General features: G+C 42.0%; 2 protein-coding genes across 3 annotated transcripts in view; both read right to left on the bottom strand.

Annotated features, from left to right (window-relative positions):
• Positions 1–11,395, bottom strand: part of smyd2a (SET and MYND domain containing 2a) — a 24,363-nt gene extending 12,968 nt beyond the window's left edge. For both annotated transcript variants that reach the window (XR_013789679.1, XM_079497619.1), the window contains exons 1-5: positions 11,015–11,395; positions 8,403–8,466; positions 7,228–7,338; positions 1,292–1,352; positions 266–393 (exon numbers count right to left, since the gene is read on the bottom strand). Coding sequence is in view for 1 of the 2 variants with exons in the window: in XM_079497619.1 (XP_079353745.1) it covers positions 266–393; positions 1,292–1,352; positions 7,228–7,338; positions 8,403–8,466; positions 11,015–11,187 (537 nt within the window). In the remaining variant the exon portion in view is untranslated. The remainder of the gene's footprint in view (positions 1–265; positions 394–1,291; positions 1,353–7,227; positions 7,339–8,402; positions 8,467–11,014) is intronic.
• A 1,874-nt stretch (positions 11,396–13,269) lies between these two features.
• LOC306920146 (chymotrypsin B-like) lies at positions 13,270–20,393 on the bottom strand (the record flags this gene model as incomplete). The annotated part of the gene is made up of 7 exons (XM_079496785.1): positions 13,270–13,515; positions 14,335–14,468; positions 14,852–15,044; positions 16,184–16,262; positions 16,735–16,814; positions 19,550–19,653; positions 20,342–20,393. 7 exons carry the CDS (start codon positions 20,391–20,393, stop codon positions 13,354–13,356), a joined length of 804 nt encoding a protein of 267 aa, XP_079352911.1. The 3' UTR covers positions 13,270–13,353.
• Between the last annotated feature and the right edge of the window lie 276 nt (positions 20,394–20,669).

The raw sequence follows: 20,669 nt of genomic DNA, 5'->3' as shown, positions 1-20,669 counted from the left end.
CCAAATAGGAGTGAGAGTGTGCGTGCGTGCGTGCTGACACAGAGCCCATGCTGACCAGTAAAGACCACACTCCTCCCAGAGGTTCATCTAGGTCAGTGGTTTAAACACAAGCCCCCAGAACCGAGGTAGAACTGGGATTCCAAGACTTTAAAACGCTATACTGTGCATCATGCTTCTACTGTTCTAAACCATAGTGTGCCTGCTCGGTGGTCAAGTAGTAGTAGTATGATCAAGTAGGGTGTTAATTTGTGCCATTCAGTCTCACCTGTGCAAACAGCTCAGTCAAAGTCTGGTCATCAGGCAAGTCGTGGATGTGTGTGGAATAGAAGTGATGCAGCGCTGCTATGTCCGTCTGATTCAACTCCTCCTTCTCACTGTCCAACTTATCCAGATCTGAAAGACACACAGTGATGTACCTGTCAAACTACGTCAAAAGAGTGGGAAACGCCAATGGTCACAACACCAGAAGGAGCTCCACTGATTGATTCCGCCCAGATCATTCAGCACAAACATGGGGATGAATTCATTCTACCATTATGCCACCACATTATGGAATGCCCTACCACCAGCAATCAGAAAGTATGACTCCCGAGTCCCGACCCTCCTTCAAAACCGCCAGAAAATACTAGCACCTGTCTGCAATTTGCAACTGGAACTAGAAGTCTTCTAGCTTGTCAAAAGAAATGGGGATGCACACGCAGATCCGACACACCAAAGGTCCGACATGCGGAAAACAACGGTCGAACATGCGCTGCTCCCGTGCTTGCGGTTATAGTTAGGTTAGGGTTTGAGGTAGGTTGTCGGTCTAATGACAGTCGGACCAAAAGTATGTCGGACTTTTACTGCTGATCACTTGAATACAGAGCATGTGAGCGGAGTGGAGTGGGGGGGAAAGCCACTCCTTACTCCAGAGGGCTGGTGTCTCGCTCGCTCATTCACTCATGTTGATGTATGCTCTTTGCTATTGTTTTAATGTCTTATTAATGTTACTCTGTTTTTGCTTGTTTTAATGCAATTTTGTTTTCGTTTTTCTCTTTTTTTGCTGCATTTTTATGTCATGAAAGGGGCTAAAAAAATAATGTTTATTATTATTTGTATAACTGTACATTTGTACATCTGTACTTTTTGCAAACTGTTAATAAAGTATTCAATCAATCAATCAAAATGTACTGTCCCAACTTATCCAGGTCTGACACGCGCACGTGTACTGTCAAGTAACACACACAGTATATGTAATTAAGTATACACACACTCATGTAACGGAGAATACAAAACACACTAGCCTACTTACGAGCCTCAAATTCAGAGAGGAGCAGCATTTTTTCTGAAGGAGTGCGTTCTGTTGAGACTTTCTGGAAACACACACACACACACACACACACACACACACACACACACACACACACACACACACACACACACACACACACACACACACACACACACACACACACACACACACACACACACACACACACACACACACACACACACACACACACACACACACACACACACACACACACACACACACAATAGAACCTCAAAATAAAGGAATTAATTTAAATAATTGAATTGTTTTGTCTAGCAGCTGATGGTGACATTAATACTCTTGACTTGTTCTTGGACCAATGCTGTACTTTTCTTCTGGTCAAATTGTTTGGCTGCCATAAGTCAATAAATGAGCCAGTGCTGTGTTCAGTTAGTAGTAGTGACAAAAATGCCTTGGTGAAGCAAGCATCATTAACACATTGAGAGCCCACGCAAAACTGCCCAAAAATCACTTTCACCAAGAAAATCCATTCACATTTTTTATAATTCAGCTGACTGTGGAGACACATGCTGGAACTTTTTACTTTGAAATGTTTTATAGTTTCTGAGTTATTTAATTTAAAATCATTGTTTTGATTTTTTTGAATAAAAAAATTAAAAAAATATATATTTTTTTCTTTTTCAAAGACGTCCACAGACGTCTTGGGCTCTGCCCGTGCGGTAATACCAAAGACGTCCACAGACGTCTTGGGCACAAAATGTGTTGTTAAGCAATTAAGTCATTGCTGTCGGGCAGAAACTTCCATATTTTAATCATAAATTAATGCCCTACTTGATCACACTACAGCACCAAGAGCAGCAGATGCACAAGCTCTAACAGCTCGCGGCTCAAAGTGATGCAATTTGAATGGTGAAAAGTACGTTTTGTTTTCACCCCAACAGACGATTATGTTATTGCTTCACCATTTCCACTCTCCTCCTCTAGTCTCTCCACAATTCCTGCTCCATTCTGTGAAAGGAAGATAAACTGATTTCTTACTGTTAAAGCTAGCCTGGATCCAACTCATAGACCCTACCATACTGTATCTCTGAGTCTCTCAGTCTGATAATCACTAGCTCTGTCATGTCCTACAGGAGATTCGAACCCACGTCACCATGCAAGTACTGACATTTGTACCACTTTTCCAAATTTCTCAATAGAGGAGGAGGGAGACCAAATACAACCACTGCAGTTGTGTTCGTTATATTGCTAAATTAGTTTGACCAGTTTGACTTTGACCATATTTTATACTTTAGCTGGGGGCGAACTCGTAAGAAATCAACATAATTTGGCTCTTGGTGACTAGTTTTTGAATTTTGGCGTGGTGTTAGGTATGGGTATAAGGATTTCAAAAAACTGTGCAAACGCGTTGGGTGCGCCCCCTAGTGGGTTGTTTGCACAGACTCAAATATTAGATACGTATAGCTATGGTTGTAAACCAAAATAATTGATAAAATAGATTTTTGACTTTGACCATATTTTATACTTTAGCTGGGGGCGAACTCGTAAGAAATCAACATAATTATGCACTTGGTAACTGCTTTTTGAATTTTGGCATGCCGTTAGGTATGGTCATAAGGTTTTCAAAAACCATTGCAAACTAATTTTGTTCGCCCCCTAGTGGTTGGTTTGCAATGAAACCATAGGCATTTTAAGCTCTCAGCAGCTCCATCGTGGACGCCATCGTGCAAACGGTGCCTTTCTAGATATTTGTTTTTCGTAAGAATTTAGTATGTTATTTAGCACACCCACTAGTAACATAATCCATTGAAAAATCGCTTCTATTCATTATTTGGGGTTTCAAACATATACTGACATATCTAATAGTGGTTTCATTGCAAACCGACCACTAGGGGGCGAGCCAAATTAGTTTGCGATGGTTTTTGAAAACCTTATGCCCATACCTAACACCATGCCAAAATTCATTTTTTACATGTTTTACACAGTTTATAGGCATTTTAGCTCATTTTAGCCACCATGGACGCCATCTTGAATACGATGCCTTTCTGGTTGTTCGTTTTTCCTAAAATTTTAGTATGTTATTTAGCACACCCAATAGTAACAGAATCCATTGAAAATCTATTTTATCAATTATTTTGGTTTACAACCATAGCTATACGTATCTAATATTTGAGTCTGTGCAAACATCCCACTAGGGGGCGCACCCAACGCGTTTGCACAGCTTTTTGAAAACCTAATACCCATACCCAACACCACGCCAAAATTAAAAAACTAGTCACCAAACGCCAAAGCGCCCCCAGCTACTTTGGCTATTCAAAAATCGAGAACATTTCTTTGACTGGTTGCCAGTCAAATTCAGAATTCATTTTAAGGTTTTAATATTTGTTTTTAAAGCCCTTTATGGCCTGGCACCTCCCTATATATCTGCCCTCATCAATCCCCCCGATTCCACTAGGTCACTCAGATCAGCAGACCAGATGGTCCTGAAGATCCCTCCCACTCACCTGAAATCAAAAGGGGACCGGGCGTTATCAGTCGCTGCACCCAGACTTTGGAACACCCTGCCACTAGTTGTGAAAGCTGCACCCTCTATGGACATTTTTAAATCTTGTTTAAAGACACACATGTTCTCCCTGGCCTTTTAAATACCATATGCCCCCCCTATATTATCATGTGTTGCTGTGCTCTCCCATTTCATAGTTTTTTTTCTGTAAAGTTCGTGAAAAATGTTTCTACTGTATTTTCGTGTGTATTCTTTCTACTGTATATGTTTTGTTTTATGCTGTCCAGCACTTTGGTCAACCTTTGTTGTTTTTAAATGTGCTCTAGAAATTAAATTGACTTGACTGTTCTAAATCCTACATAATTTAAAATGACCTGGCTTTAAAGGACCACTTCACCACTTTTCAACCTATCTTCATATAATTGGTCCTCACTAATAATCATGATAAAATAGCACAATTTTTTTCTACTCAGTCTGTCTCTCATAGGAGGGCAGTGGGCAGTTCAGAAACCCATCCACCAGTGACATCATCAATGGGGAATACAAGCTAATAGCTGGGTCTGAATTCGTTCAAAATCAACAAAATCGTGCACTTGGTGACAAGTCTTTGATTTTTGGTATGGTGGTAGGTATGGTTTTCAAAAACCATCGCAAACGAGTTGGGAGCGCCCCCTAGTGGTCTGTTTGCAATTAATCTAATATTAAATGGGTCAGTCTATGGTTAAAAACCATAATAATTGATAAAAGAGATTTTCCAATGGATTCTATTAGTATTGGGTGTGCTAAATAACATACTAAAAAATTAGGAAAAAATAACTTCTGGAAAGGCATCATTTTCAAGATGGCGTCCACGATGGCTGCCGGGAGCTTAAAATGCCTATAAACTGGGATTTAATACATAAAAAATCATAACAATTATACTCTTGGTGACAAGTTTTTGATTTTTGGCATGATGTTAGGTATGGGTATAAGGTTTTCAAAAACCATCGCAAACGAGTTGGGCTCGCCCCCTAGTGGTCCGTTTGCAATGAATCTAATATTAAATGGGCCAGTATATGGTTAAAAACCATAATAATGGATAAAAGAAAAAATGCAATGGATTCTATTAGTATTGGGTGAGCTAAATAACATACTAAAAATGTAGGAAAAAATAACTTCTGGAAAGGCATCTTTTTCAAGATTGCGTCCACAATAGCTGCACAATGCCTATAAAGCTTGGATTTAATATGTAAAAGATAATAATAATAATTGATAAAATAGATTTTCCAATGGATTCTATTAGTATTGGGTATGCTAAATAACATTTAATAAACATTTTGGGTGAAAATAACTTATGGAAAGGCATAATTTTCAAGATGGCGTTCACGGTGGCCTCAGTAAGCTTAAAATGCCTATAAACTGGGATTTAATACATACAAAATCATAACAATTATGCACTTGGTGACAAGTTTTAGATTTTTGGCATGGTGTTAGGTATGGGCATGAGGTTTTCAAAAACCATCGCAAATGAGTTGGGCTCGCCCCCAAGTGGTCTGTTTGCAATGAATCCAATGTTAAATAGGCCAGCATTGGATTCATTGCAAACAGACCACTAGGGGGCGCGCCCAACTGGTTTGCGATGGTTTTTTAAAACATTATGCCCATACCTAACATCATGCCAAATATCTAAAACTTGTCACCAAGTGCATAATTGTTATGATTTTTTATGTATTAAATCCCAGTTTATAGGCATTTTAAGCTTACTGAGGCCACCGTGGACGCCATCTTGAAAATTATGTCTTTCCAGAAGTTATTTTCACCCAAAAAATGAATATGTTATTTAGCATACCCAATACTAATAGAATCCATTGGAAAATATATTTTATCAATTATTATTATTTTATTTTTTACATATTAAATCCCAGCTTTATAGGCATTTTGCAGCTATTGTGGATGCAATCTTGAAAATTATGCCTTTCCAGACGTTATTTTTTCCTAATTCTTTAGTATGTTATTTAGCACACCCAATACTAATAGAATCCATTGAAAAATCTCTTGTATCAATTATTATGGTTTTTAACCATATACTGGCCCATTTGATATTAGATTCATTGCAAACAGACCACTAGGGGGCGAGCCCGACTTGTTTGCGATGGTTTTTGAAAACCTTATACCCATACCTAACATCATGCCAAAAATCAAAAACTTGTCACCAAGAGTATAATTGTTATGATTTTTTATGTATTAAATCCCAGTTTATAGGCATTTTAAGCTCCCGGCAGCCATCGTGGACGCCATCTTGAAAATGATGCCTTTCCAGAAGTTATTTTTTCCTAATTTTTTAGTATGTTATTTAGCACACCCAATACTAATAGAATCCATTGAAAAATCTCTTTTATCAATTATTATGGTTTTTAACCATAGACTGACCCATTTAATATTAGATTCATTGCAAACAGACCACTAGGGGGCGCTCCCAACTTGTTTGTGATGGTTTTTGAAAACCTTATAACCATACCTACCACCATACCAAAAATCAAAGACTTGTCACCAAGTGCACGATTATAACGAATTCAGACCCAGCTATAATAGAAACCACAGTCTTTCTATTCCTGAAAAGTTGAAAAATGCGAAAATGGCAGCCGTTGTTCTCACGATAATACAAATCTAAATATTTGTTTAAAAAAATATTGTTTAAAAAGAAAATCTGCCTAACGATGATGTCACTGGTGGACAGGTTTCTAAACTGCTCACAGCCCTCCTATGAGACACAGACTGAGTAGAAAAGAATTGTGGTATTTTATCATGAACATTAGTGAGGACCAATTATAAGTGTTGAAGTGGTCCTTTAATGTTAAGCGAATACTTTTAACTCAAATCTTCAGACACCCGTGTGAACAGAGTGGTGTAAGGTCTTATATAGACTGATCAGCTGTGGTCTGACGTAATGTCTGACGTAATGAAATCACACCCATGTGAACTGGGTGACCATAGCAACCATGCTCATTTTTTTTGGTACGGACAGACAGACAGACAGACACGTAAACTAACAAAGCCAGTTGTAGGAGTGGTTTACACCACTCAAAAAAGCCAGTGCTACTATCCCAGCTATGCTTCTAATCTTGGATCAGATCTGGGGCGGCAGGCAGGCAGAGAGGTTTAAGAGGCTGTGTGGCCATTTGGGAAGTTGCCTGGTCCAGTTAACCACATCAACCCTAGCATCCCTATTCTGGGCATGACATAATAGGCCAACAGTCACTTAAAATATCCGATCTATGCTCAGTGAAGAGATTTGGTGAAGACGGAAAAAGGAGGAGGCCAAGAATGGAGCAACATAGTGGCAATGTCATTCTGTTGAATGCTTGCATACTCACAGTAAATAAAGGGATTCTGATTCCAATTTAATGAATCCATACCATCACAGACTAGTTGATAGTTGTCAGATTACTATTATAATACTGTATATTCTTACTTGTTTCACGATGATTCTGGCCACCAGGCGGACAGTCTCCGATGGACACCAGTTTTCTCCATAAGCGCACATAGCTGAACACTCCATTTTATGCATGGACCAGTCACCTTTCTGAAAACACACACACACACACACACACACAGTAAAGGAGAGGACAATTATTAATATTATTATTGCACAATGTGCGCGCACACAGACACACACTGTGGCAAACCAGGGGAAACAGCCAGGCCTATAGAGCGTCGCAGTCCCGCCCCCTTTCAAGACGACGCCAGGCCCAGGAAATGAATCACAAAGCATTTTTCCCATAGAGATTTCAAAAAGTATTTATTTAAAGACCTTTTAAGCGTCGTATGAAGCCAACTCGAGTCGTGCCAAATCATGACAACACACACAATATTTTGGACCAAACAAATAATTAAATAGAAGAAAAACAAAGAAAGTGTTGTAACCTCCCGTTTTTTTCTACTTTCTAATTCTTTGTTTGGCCCGAAAAATTGTGTTTGTTGTCATGATTTGTCACGACAAGAGTTGGCTTTGTCCGCGGCGTAAACGTGTTTAAATAAATACTTTCTGAAATGTCTATGAGGAAAATGAACGGAGAATCATTTCTTGGGCCCTGGTAGGGGGCGGGACTGCGACGCTCTATTCCCCACAGAAGGAGGCTGGGGGAGGTGATAGGAGTATATTACCCTGTACAGGTATTGCAGCCAATGGGAGCCTGGACATGGACGCACCTGCAGCCAGTAAGGCAATCAACAGAAGCTTTTAAATAGCCGACGCCCAAGCTGCCTGGTGAGTCAGTTTGGACTAATGGAGGAGTGAGGAAGCAGGAATCACTCTGTTCATGAGGAGGCTGGTATGATGGATATCTCACAAGCCGACTGAACTCCACAAGGGAGAGCATACAGCACACTCCCCCACCGGAATACATTAGTGACTAGCTCTCTCTCTGCTCTGCCCACAGGACTGTGCATAGAAGCCCAAGCCCCAGACAGGAGGAACCCTAAGTTGACGTTTTCCCCCTGTTTTCCCCTTTCCCTAACAAGTTAATAAAAGACAATTTAAGTTGACTCTGACTCTGAGCCTCTTATTTTATTGTGCATCTTGCCTATTCTCCCCTGGGTTGCCACAAGACAACACACACACACACACACACACACACACACACTTACCTGACAATCCACATTGCAGTAATAAGCCTGTTTACATTTACCACACTTAGAGAGACCTTCTTTCCTGCAAACACATGACAGAACGCATGTTAGAATAATAAAACATCTCAACCAGCTGAAAATAATACTAGAGAATGTTTCACAGTTTCCATTTACAGCATTAATACAAACATAATGATTGATGACTGACAAGTGTGATACACATCAGTTGCTACTTGCTACCATGTTTTTCAGTACTATAGGCTAGGTTATAAGTGTGTGAATGTAATGTACATTGTAAAATGCTTTTGAGGACCACTTCAACCTATCTTCATAATAGGTCCTCACTAATAATCATGAAAAAAATGGCGCAATTTCTTTCTACTCGGTCTGTGTCTCATAAGAGCGCTGTGGGCAGTCCTCCAGTGACATCATCGATAAGTCCGACGTCATTTTGTAGTGCTACGTTACGTCCGGGTCCAAGTGGCACCAGCTCCCGTCCGCATCTCATTGTAAATAGAATATCTAAATGCGTGAATCTTTTTACAATGACGTTATTCTTCAGAAAGGAAGCCATTGAGGGTTAAAATGGGTCTTAATGCTTCCAACTCGAGTAGAATTATTAATGTTTTGTACAAGTGTCTATGACAAAAAAAATATATGATGTGGAGACAATAAAGACTATTATTATCATTATTATTGAAGGTGGTAACAGTCCATTTGCTCAGTAAAATATTTCGGGGGCATATTTAGAATGTTTGCAGGCTTGAGTATGTTGAATCTATGTTTGCATTAATTAGGATTTAGTTGACACAATGAAATAAAATGGCGATAGTATTCCGTGTGGGGCAGACTGCCTGTCACAGCCAGATTTGGGAGAGCAGCGCAGCTTTGTTGTTGCGAGGAAAGCGGTAAAATTAGACTTTCGTGGTTGTTTTCGTCTCAGATTTAGTCCGACGGAGCGTCACAATATAACTCTATGGGGACACAAAAGCGACACAAAAGTAGGACCCGGAAGTATCTCAGGAGGGGCCGCTCACGTCACAGCTAAAATACTGAAACTGCAGGCTTTCTTGTCCTGAAAAGTTGCAATGCGAAAATGGAAGCCATCGTTCTCACGATAATGAAAATCTAAACATTTTTGTAAAAAAGTCTTGTTTAAAAAAAAATCTGCCTAATGATGAGGTCACTGGAGGACGGGTTCTAAACTGCCCACAGCCCTCCTATGAGACACAGACTGAGTAGAGTAGAAAAAAATCATGCCATTTTATCATGATTATTAGTGAGGACCTATTATATGAAGATAGGTTGAAAAGTGGTGAAGTGGTCCTTTAAGGCGGCACGGCACTATATGAATGCACCGTTTACCATTATTGTCACATTTTACAATGTGCCTCCTCACCGGGTGGAAACCTCATTTATATCCAAAACTGTTACTTTTCTTGATTCAAATTCAAACATCACACGTAGCAGATCTACAAGCTCAAAACAGATCTGCTAGATACTAAAACACAAAATGTTAGAATATGGAGATAAGAGGTTTCTGTCCGACAGCAACTATATAGAAGACAGTACACAACGGTAAAATGATTTGGCCTTGGTTGCTCAACAACAAGTAGCAGCAATACAAATAATAAAAACAAGGAAACTAGAAGAGAGAAAAAATAAAAATCTAAATATGTAGAGTAAATGCCAGCACACTTCCGAGGTGCTTTTCAAGGTGCAGGGCACATGGGGTCCTACGCACATGTACTTCTAAAGCAGCAGCCACCCATGTGTTCCATCTATATATAGCTGCTTAACCTTTCACTGGACCTGGCTGACAGTGTCACCACCATACTAGCTATAGCTAACTAAGGTACGGTACCTACCTACAGTATACCTCTATCTTACTCACTGTGTGGAATAAACTAGCCTTGGAAACCCAGGCATTTTTTATTAGGAATCAACTAACTAATATAAACAGTAGTTGTGATATGTTGATGCTATGTGAACTGAATAATACATACAGTAGCACAATTGAGAAGTCCCTAGGACTTAGTGTTATCCTTTCAGCCTTAATGTCTGACTCTGACTGTACCAGGTGCCGTTTACATTTCTGACTAATAAAGTATTCAATCAATCACTAGTAGTTTAGCATTGATCTCATACCCTTTTACACAACCTACACTTCTCAAAACAGCCACTGCAGTGTACCCCCCCCCCCCACCCCAAAAGTGTGAGAAAAACAAAACTGTCATGAAGTGACCCCATCTTTGCTACACTCTCTGCATAGATATAACACATGAATATGAGTGAATAATAATAAAGTGTCATAACAATTTACAATTTAACAGATGCTCTCTGTCCAGAATAGATCGAGCAACTTACAGAAGGCAATTGGTAAACACATACATCAAATGCAGACATGCCTCAGTATATGATCATAGGCTAACCAAGCATCTGTCTAAGCAGTATAATATAATATCAACAAATAAATAATGATGTACAACTACACAATCTCTATAGGATTCCAGCATTGCCAGGTCAACGTGGCATTTGTCTAAATAACATGCTATCTGAATTACACTTTAACCTTTGCATAAGACTGCATGCAGGTCATCAATATATTATATATTCATATTCATATGTACCTGTTGAAGCAGTATTCGCAGTGGGCTCCTCTCTCGTTGACAGTCAGGACGTAGGAATAAGCAGGGCAGCTGAACACCAGCTCTCCCACGTTGAAGTGCCTGACAGCCCGCAGACCTCTGTTCTTCCCCGGGCTCATAAACCTCTCCGTCCCGTCTATGCCTTCGTTCTTCATTAGGATGCTAAAGGCAGGTTTAACCCGGTTTTATTGGTAGAATAACACACCGCCGCTCTGTTCCCGTTGCTACTGTATGCTGTTGTGTCTCACAAAGGCTGTATCATGTAAATTATAATGTATACATTTATGTATGGCTAGTTTTGGCTACTGCTGCTTGCTTCTTCTTCTTCGCCTTCTTCGACGTTTGGGGATTTGTTCTTCTTCTGTCCTGGCATTTCAAGGAAGTTGCGTCTGACTCCAATGTATGTGTAAGGACGACGCCTACTGGGCAGGAGGGGAATAAGAAAAGTATCACTGTTCCAAGTTCCAACTCTACTATGCAGTTAGCCCGTCTCCGGACCCCCCGGGTTGAGCTCCTTTGGACCCCTACCCCGTAGGGTCCGGTATCACGGGCTTCAAGCGACATGGGATGCAATCTGACTTCCCCTTCTCCGACGGATCTCTGCGCTGTGGGTGTCACGCTGACATATTCCAAAAGAAGCATATGAACGCTATAGGAGACAACGAACCCTCTGACCCCCCCCGCGAACGGCTCAGAAGCCGTTAAGTATTTTTAATGTTTGTACGACCGTTTTGGCAGCTCTCTTCCTTCCTTGACTTCCTTATTGACATCCTATTGTACCGCCTCCATCACCGTGGCTGGCTACCTGCGACAGAGCGCCGGAACTGGCTATCTGCGCGTTCCTGCCTCTGTCGCATGTCGCTTGAAGTCGATGATAAGGAACCCTACGTAAAGTCATCAAAATGTCAGAACATTTTACGTAGGGTTCCGAAAGGAGCTACTATGCAGTATGCAATGTGGTCCCCACCTTCAACTTTTACAGTCTATGGTCCCTACTGTACTATACTGTACTGTACACAGTAGTTCACATTCAGCAGTCCCCAACCAATGTCCAACATTAAATCAAATAACTGTAAACATTTCTAAAGTCACTGTTACGGCCAGCCGTATTTTGTATTTATTATTATATTTATATGTTGTGATGAGTTGGAATGTAGTATTTGTGGCTTGTATTATATGGGTTTCCTTTTGTGTTTTTATAAGGTAGTGACTGGTGAATGGAGGTGAATGCTGTGAATGCTTTTTTTTAAGATATTTTTTGGGTGTCGAGCTATTTTCACAATATACATCTGTGGAACCGAGTCAAACTAAATGTAATGCCTAGTGCCTACAATTCCAAGTGATTGTCAGGGTGGGGGGTCCCCAGTTCAAATATAATTATTTTGGAGAGTCCCCAGTTCCCAGTCCCCAACACGACACGTCGTACGGCGAAGCAAAGTCAGGCTCAGGCTGCACCGAGGCGATGTACACAGACATACATGGCTCCTCGTTCAAAATAAACATTAAGGGACGTTTTATACTGCTAGTTTTTATCACGTTGCGCACCAATGTAATTTCAACAAGGGATTCTAATGTCAACTTTCAAGTACAACACGCAAGCTAACCAAGGTAAGTAATGTGAGAATGGGCTACCTGACAAATACAACCAAATGGACCCATAACAGTCCATTGTTCTAAAAGGGTCCTTTGGTTCCATTTGTAGTAGGCTACAATTACAGGTTACAGTTGTCATATACGGTAACATTGTGACTGCACAATTGTACCTGCGCAGCACTGCACAGTAGAGCTGGTACTACGGTATAGGACAGGCACGAAGCAGACAGACAGGATGTCCGTTCATGCATAAACATACAGACAGAGACGTAACCACCTTTTGTATCACCAACCTTTCTTCTTAATAAACACACGTTCATATTGCTTAAAGCGGACTCCGTCCATCTTTTACAACAGTCACCTGTACAGATCCTGTTGTTGTTTACACACACACACACACACACACACACACACACACACACACACACACACACACACACACACACACACACACACACACACACACACACACACACACACACACACACACACACACACACACACACACACACACACACACACACACACACACAGCACAATTTTGCAGATATAATAAGGCAGCTGCCAATTAATTGATAGTTCATCAATAAATTCTTGTTTTACATTGTTTATTGAAATTCAGTATGTCAACTTCTAAAGCTATAGGTCAAGTTTTCAGGATGGGAGCTGGGTTGGTTTGTGGAATGGAAGTAGATCATCTCTTCAGTTAAGTCTTGGTTGATCTCTTTTCAGTTGGCAGCAATGACCTGGTCCACCCAGCTGCTGAACTGGGCGACGCGGGAATAGACGCCGGGCACAGAGGTGGAGCAGCGGCTGCTGCCCCAGGACACGATGCCGACCAGCGTCCACATGTTGTCCTTCTCACACACCAGGGGACCACCGGAGTCACCCTGAGACACAGCAAGGACAGGGTTTACACAACCTTTTAGATGACTACGGGCCCTGGATACAAACTCACCATTACACCCCCCCCACACACACACAGAAACACACACACACACACACAGAAACACACACACGGTCACGTAACAGCACAGGGAAACCCACAATCTGCTCCTGTTATAAATCCAATGTACAGCCTAAATTGAGTATAGACTAAACATAAGTTGTATGAACAATTTAGTATATACAAGTGAGAAAAAGCGATTTTTTAAATAGGACTGGACCTAAATTAAACGCACGTGCGGGGGTAAACGCGCGCGTTTTGTGCGCGAAAAGCCTGGTGTAGCTTGGCAGTCAGCCAATCAGATCAACATATGGAATGAATTCTGTACTGGCCATATATTGAGCGTGTTCAGTGTACAGGGTTTGATGAGGTCAGATCAACATATGGAATGTCAGAACAGGTCAGCTCCATATATGGAGATTAAGGGTGACAGCGGGGGCAGTGTCTTGAGTGTACAGGGTTTGATGAGGGCCCAGGTCGGGCCGGGCCTTCATTTTCGGGCCTGTTGTCGAGAACATAAATATTGATGACATCAGGGATCTCCATATATGGGCTTAATTGCAACAGCAGGTCACATATACTATGACATCAGGGATCTTCATCACTGATGATGTCACGTGATGTCACAAGACCTGGGCACCATGGGCTTTCCCATGTATGGGGACTTTGAGTGACACACTGACGGACAGAAAGCAGAAATGCACGATTCCATAGTTAACTGCGACCTTCGGTCTCAATTATGGCGATCAGCAAATGATCTCACCATGCAGGAGGTAGCACCTTCCGCTCCAGCACAGATCATGACGTCAGAGATGTTGTTTCCCCAGAACCTCTCACACTGGATGTTGGACAGAAGGGGCAAGGAGGCCTGCTGCAGCTTGTTGGGGGTGTCGGGTTCTGCATGGGGACAGTGGTGGAAGAAGTACTTGCATGTTTTACTTAAAACCCTGCAGGCCCCAGCGATGCTTTTGGGCAACATTTAATATTTAATACTTTATCAAAAACACTTTTTTTTCTTCTTTCACCTAAACATCATCATTGATGTTCATTGTTTTACAATGCCATTGGTCATGATATTTGCATATAAATACCCCCCCCAGAGGCAGAAATTCACAACTTCAAAATCTCTGGACAATTTTTGACCTTTAACCTTTAACCCTGAAAAAGCAAGTAAAATGCATTAGAATGTTCAGCTCTGTTAGGAGGACATAACAGGAGGACCTGAGGACAGACAGTGACAGTGTCCATTGACATTACAGAGACTAGAGAGAGGGTCTTACCATCGTAGCTGGTCTGACCCCAGCCAGAGGTCACACAGGTCATGCCAGGGGCGAAGGTATTGTGTAACTCGTCAGATAACGTAGGCAGGCAGACAGGGGACACGTTGGTGCCCAAGCGAGCAGGGGTGAGCAGCCTGATCAGAGTGATGTCATAGTTGGTGGTGCGAGGGTTCCAGAAGGGGTGGGTGAACACCTGGGGACAAACAAGATGGGTGGAAGAGGGAGAAGGACAGGGAGTCATGATGGGTGGAGGAGGAGGGAGAAGGACAGGGAGTCATGTGAAGGAGTGAAGAGATGGGTGGAGGAGGAGGGAGGACAGGGAGTCATGTGAAGGAGTGAAGGGTGGAGGAGGAGGGAGGACAGGGAGTCATGTGAAGGTGGAGGAGGAGGGAGAAGGACAGGGAGTCATGTGAAGGAGTGAAGAGATGGGTGGAGGAGGAGGGAGGACAGGGAGTCATGTGAAGGAGTGAAGGGTGGAGGAGGAGGGAGGACAGGGAGTCATGTGAAGGAGTGAAGGGTGGAGGAGGGAGGACAGGGAGTCATGTGAAGGTGGAGGAGGAGGGAGAAGGACAGGGATTCATGTGAAGGAGTGAAGAGCAAAGAGGAGGAGGGAGGACAGGGAGTCATGTGAAGGTGGAGGAGGAGGGAGAAGGACAGGGAGTCATGTGAAGGTGGAGGAGGAGGGAGAAGGACAGGGAGTCATGTGAAGGTGGAGGAGGAGGGAGAAGGACAGGGAGTCATGTGAAGGAGTGAAGGGCAAAAATAGAGATTCATCTTGTGCAATGACAATATGGATATCGTTGTCGTCGGGCAGAAACCTCCATATTATTATTATTTTTTTAACTGTTTATTGTCGGATTAATGACAATACTACATAGCTCCATATTCTAACTTTGTGTGTAAATTAATGCCCTACTTGATCATAACAGCAACAAACAAAAGCATCAAAAGTCGCAGATATACAACAAGCTTGAAATGTGTCACAAAGTGACACGTTTTGAATTTATGCATTTTCTAATTTTAATCCTGAAAAGTAACAGTTTTGGACACATGTGGTTTTCATCCACCCGACAGAGATGATATAGGATTCACTTGAAATACTGTACTGTACATAGGTTTTCCTCTGTGCTATTTATTTTTATTTATTTACAACCACGGTGAGCAGCCTCTTCACAGCTTAACATCATTTAACATTGGTTGAATTGCATGTGGTTGTGTGTAAGTGTGAGTATATGGAATACCGAATCAAGCAACTTAAAAACTGTCTGTGGTGCTCACAAAAGCCTGAAAGTGAAATATATGTTAGTTTAGTAAAGTTTATTTATTTGGCACCTTGGCAGGCTTCAGGATCTGGATATCCTCGGACTTGGAGTGGTGGTCGTGCTCTCCGACAATCACGCGGTGGTAGGCCCTGAAATGAAACAGACAATTTATTTCTGTGCGTGAATTATACGTCTTACCTTTTTACGGTCCATGGTCTTACCAGATGTAATCTATTATTTATGCACTGTACTTTAGTGTAGATACAATGTGTCATTGGTTATATGCAGAAATACCGGTAGATCCAGATCCAGGATATTTGACCACACAATATTTAAAAGATTCTACTATTTGAAGGTTTTACAATATTTATCTGTGGAACACGGTCAAACTAATGCCTCAACTCCTACAATTCCAAATTCTTGTCAGGGTGGGGGCAAGGTAACCTGACTCCCGACTCCCCCTCCTGGGGGAACCCAGTGTACTCTCTGCTGCCCCATCTGGCGGAGTCAGGTTAGGGGAAAGGTCCCCAGTTCATGATGATTAATGCCTGAAAAGTGTGATAACCACAGAGTATTGCTGTGAAGGAGAAATGCATGATGAAGAAGGACTCAGATACTGACTGGACACTGCAGTGGGCAGCGGTGACAACCCAGTTCTCATTGACCAGGGAACCTCCGCAGAAGTGGAATCCGCTGGAATGCTGAGGTGTAACATGGATGACATTATAACATGATATAGTGTACGTTAAGCTTAAACATACTGAATGAATAATTGAACTGCATGGCATTGAACATAGATGTTCCTGTTTAACATTTAGGGTTAGTAATATAGCAGGTCATATCTGACAAAAAAAACTTAAATATACAAAGAAATCACTGACATATTTTATACACTACAGGGTGTGTAGGATGGGTGACAAATTCCAAATGTACTTTGTCAATGAATTTAGCTTTCTCTCTCCATTCTATCATAAACTATAGTAAAACCAAACCAAAACAGAGCGGCGGTGGCTCAGGGGGTAGAGGTAACTGCAAGGTTGCCAGTTCGAACCCGGGCTCCCCCAGAGTTGGTGTCTATGGCCCTCATTTATCAACCGTGCGTACGCCAAAATATGGGTGTACGCCGAAATTACCGCAATTTTCGGCATTTACGATTTGCGCCAACGTTTGAATTTGAACTTGAGCCAAGACAAAAACCACGGCTGGTCGGGAGCTGTCGTACGCTTTGTCCTCACCTGTTTTTCTGTCGTAGAACAGCGGAGCAGCATTGTTTGACCAGCTGAGAGGCTGTCACAGGCATCAAAACATATGTATTCACTCCTAAAATGTTTATATAAAACTGTATAGGTATGTATATGGGCTAAATGTAAAAAAAAAAAGCAAGCAAGCAATTAAAATCGTGCATTTAAAAACAATGTTGCAAGTTAGATGCAAGCCATTTAAACAGTGTTTTGCATGATGAGCGCATACATGCGAGGATTTGGGCTGTCTGTGCTGAAATATTTCCATGACGGGACGTTGGAGAGTATAGTGCAGCGCTGCAGCTGCGGAGAGTCCCAACTTGGGTAGCCTACTGTAGCCGAATCTACAGCAGGCCGATGTCTTTCTGGAGTTACAGTAGCCTATGTGCAATCTCCTCCTCGTTTAATAAACCCGACGCGTCGCTCGAATGCCAAATGTGCCGTGCCAGCGGAAGTGGGAACGCATCGGAGATAGTATAGGCTAAGCCAGCCTGCAGCCCACCATACCACCACCACTGTCCAGTGCCACATGAGGCTACGGTTTTGGCTGCAATATTCATATAATTGACAGTTGACAGCCCCCCCACTGCAGCAACTAGCGACTGCGAGGCAATCTAAATAGACTCTCGAACGTGCGGTGCATGGTCAGTTGGTCACGGTGTCACGGACGGACCACAGTGATAGAGAGAGAGACAGGCAGGACAGGAGGAGCACCTATGCAAAACAGCAGCGTGTGTGTGCCTATTTGTTATGTAATTCATGGTTCACAGGTTCAGGTTTTCGTTTACCAATATATCTTGTTGTATATTAAATTAAAAAGACTTTAATAATTTAATATACAACTAACAACACACAGTGACAGTTGCTTGCAAATTGCGATATGTGCGTGCGTGCGGGGGGGGTGAGGCGGGCAGCAAGGGAAGCGAAGCGAGAGGAGAAACAGACAGGGTAGCCCTACAGCTTTATTTAATTCATGCAGGATTATTTATTTAAGATACAACAAGTTGCGTGTGCGTGCGTGCGTCTGTGTAGACGGAGCCAAGAGCCGCAGCAAGGCAACTTAGGCAAGCGAGGGAAACTTTTTGTTCCTGTAACCATGGTTTCCAGGTCGTATTGCAGTTGTTCATGTCGCAAAAACGAGGGCGAGGCTTGATTTTATAGGGCGTGCCAGATTGATTTCAGCCGTCACATTTATTACTGCTAGGAATGAAATTAGGAAGGAACAGCTGTCTGCGATCACTTTGTAAATGCCGACCCGACGTGGGTGTACTACGAATCCTACACTCGAATTTGGGGCAGATTTTACACTCCATTGATAAATGAGGGCCAAAGTGTCCTTGCACTATACTGTATATTTCTAAAACTATGAAACATTTCAAAGATTGATTTTCAGGCAAACATGTCCACCGTAAGATGAACCTAAATTGGTTTGAATGGGGTTTCTATAGTGTAAGTATGTAGGACTAGTAGCATGCCAAAGTTTGTGCTATTGCCATTGAGAATGAATTGGGCGTTTAAGTTAAATACGGGGGGGACATATTTTGACAGCCGAAACTGCCTGTCATAATTTCTCCCCCCTCCCTATTCCAAAGCCCCCCCAGGTACATTATATATTTAAACTATTTTCAGCAATGGTACACTTATTTTTTCAGTGGGTAGATCTTGTTGAGCTGGTCATTTTGAAAGTAGATCTCACGTCATAAATGTGTGGGCACAATATATACACTACAAGTTAATTTCAAAACACTTTGCTAGTTTGGGATGGCTCAGGGACCGGGTAGAAGACGGGTTAAGCAAATATAACTGGGATTGCATGGTATTTAAGATAGTCAAAGAGACCTGTAGTCTATAGCAGCGGTTCCCAAACCTTTTTGGCCATGCACCCCGTTATCTCCCGACCTATCTGACGCACCAAATTTAGAACAAAAATTAAAAAGTTTCTTTCAACATTGGCCTGAAAACACAACAGGAGAACATAGAGGGGGGTTAATGTAAATTCCCATAGAAAGGAGGTGTCCCTCTTCTCCTTTGTACATACAGTATAGTGTTTGTATTTGTTGACACACATTGTGTAAATTTTGTATGTTATGTTGATTATTGAGACTACATAGGACTACAATGGAAACAAGCCCCAGGACTTTTTTTTAAGTTTCTGACTAATAAAGTATTCAATCAACCAAAAGACTGCCACTCACCTGCAGGGACACCTGCCAGGGCCAGGAGTGTGGCACAGCCTCCTCACCGTTGACGATGCGGGCATAGCCAGTCACCTCGGGGGGGATGGCGGGGTTACCGCAGCCTGGCAACGACTGCGAGGTGTTAACCACTATCACACTCCTGACTATCAAATATCGTCGCTGTCGGGTATAGAAACCTCTTATCTCCATATTTTAACTTTTTCATAAATTAACACCCTGCTTAGCCATACTACAGCGTCACACAAGAGCAACAAAAGTAGCAGATAAATGTGTTGAGGCTTGTAGATCTGCTACTTTTGTGCTTTTGAATTTGAATCTAGAAACGTTTTGGGAATATGAGGGTTCTAAACAACAGACGATAATGTAATCAACACGTCGCTCACTGTTTATGACCATGACATAATAGAACACTGAACTAGACCCATACTGTATAGCCTACTACAGTAAGTAGGCCTACAGTAATTAATTATGGATGTTTGCAAAAACATTTTGTTTTACTATGAGGTGAAATACAAATCAAATAGGTTCAATTTGTTTTAACATTTAGAATTTTTTCACATTATCACAAGATAAATCATTCCTCCTCTCCCCTTTCTAAAATCTTGAGCTGTTCTTTCAGCCAAATCATCCTAATTAATCAAGTGTATTTTCTAGGAGCAAGTGCATCAAATCTGCAATCAGAAGGGTTACAAGTTCTGTATGTAGGTAAAACACTAGGATTTGATGATTTCTTCACTGTAACAAAACCCATATTTGAAATGGCTGAATGAGGGACCGGGCTTCCATTACCGTAAGCGGCGCTGACAAAAGCAAGGCAGGAGATGATCCAGAGGAAAGCCATCGTGACAATGTGAAACTGAACTCTGATCTCCGGAGGGGAGGGTGGTCCATATTTATCAGCCAACCGCTCCATATACACCAATCAGAGCCCAGGATTGGTCCATATCAGCTGAATGTTGAGGTTGGCATTGAGGTTGGCTGATGCAGTCATTTCCATCTGCCTGCAGGTGTTTATCAGGCTAAAGCAATCTGCCAGTTCTCAGGACCTGAAGTTGGATCGGCTTGGATACAGATAGCACACGCTGGCCTTGACAAGTTCATGTTCCCCCTGTTTGTT

This window comes from Electrona antarctica (assembly GCF_951216825.1).
Source record: "Electrona antarctica genome assembly, chromosome: 3".
NCBI lineage: Eukaryota > Metazoa > Chordata > Actinopteri > Myctophiformes > Myctophidae > Electrona > Electrona antarctica.
This window is presented reverse-complemented; position numbering and strand designations above follow the sequence as displayed.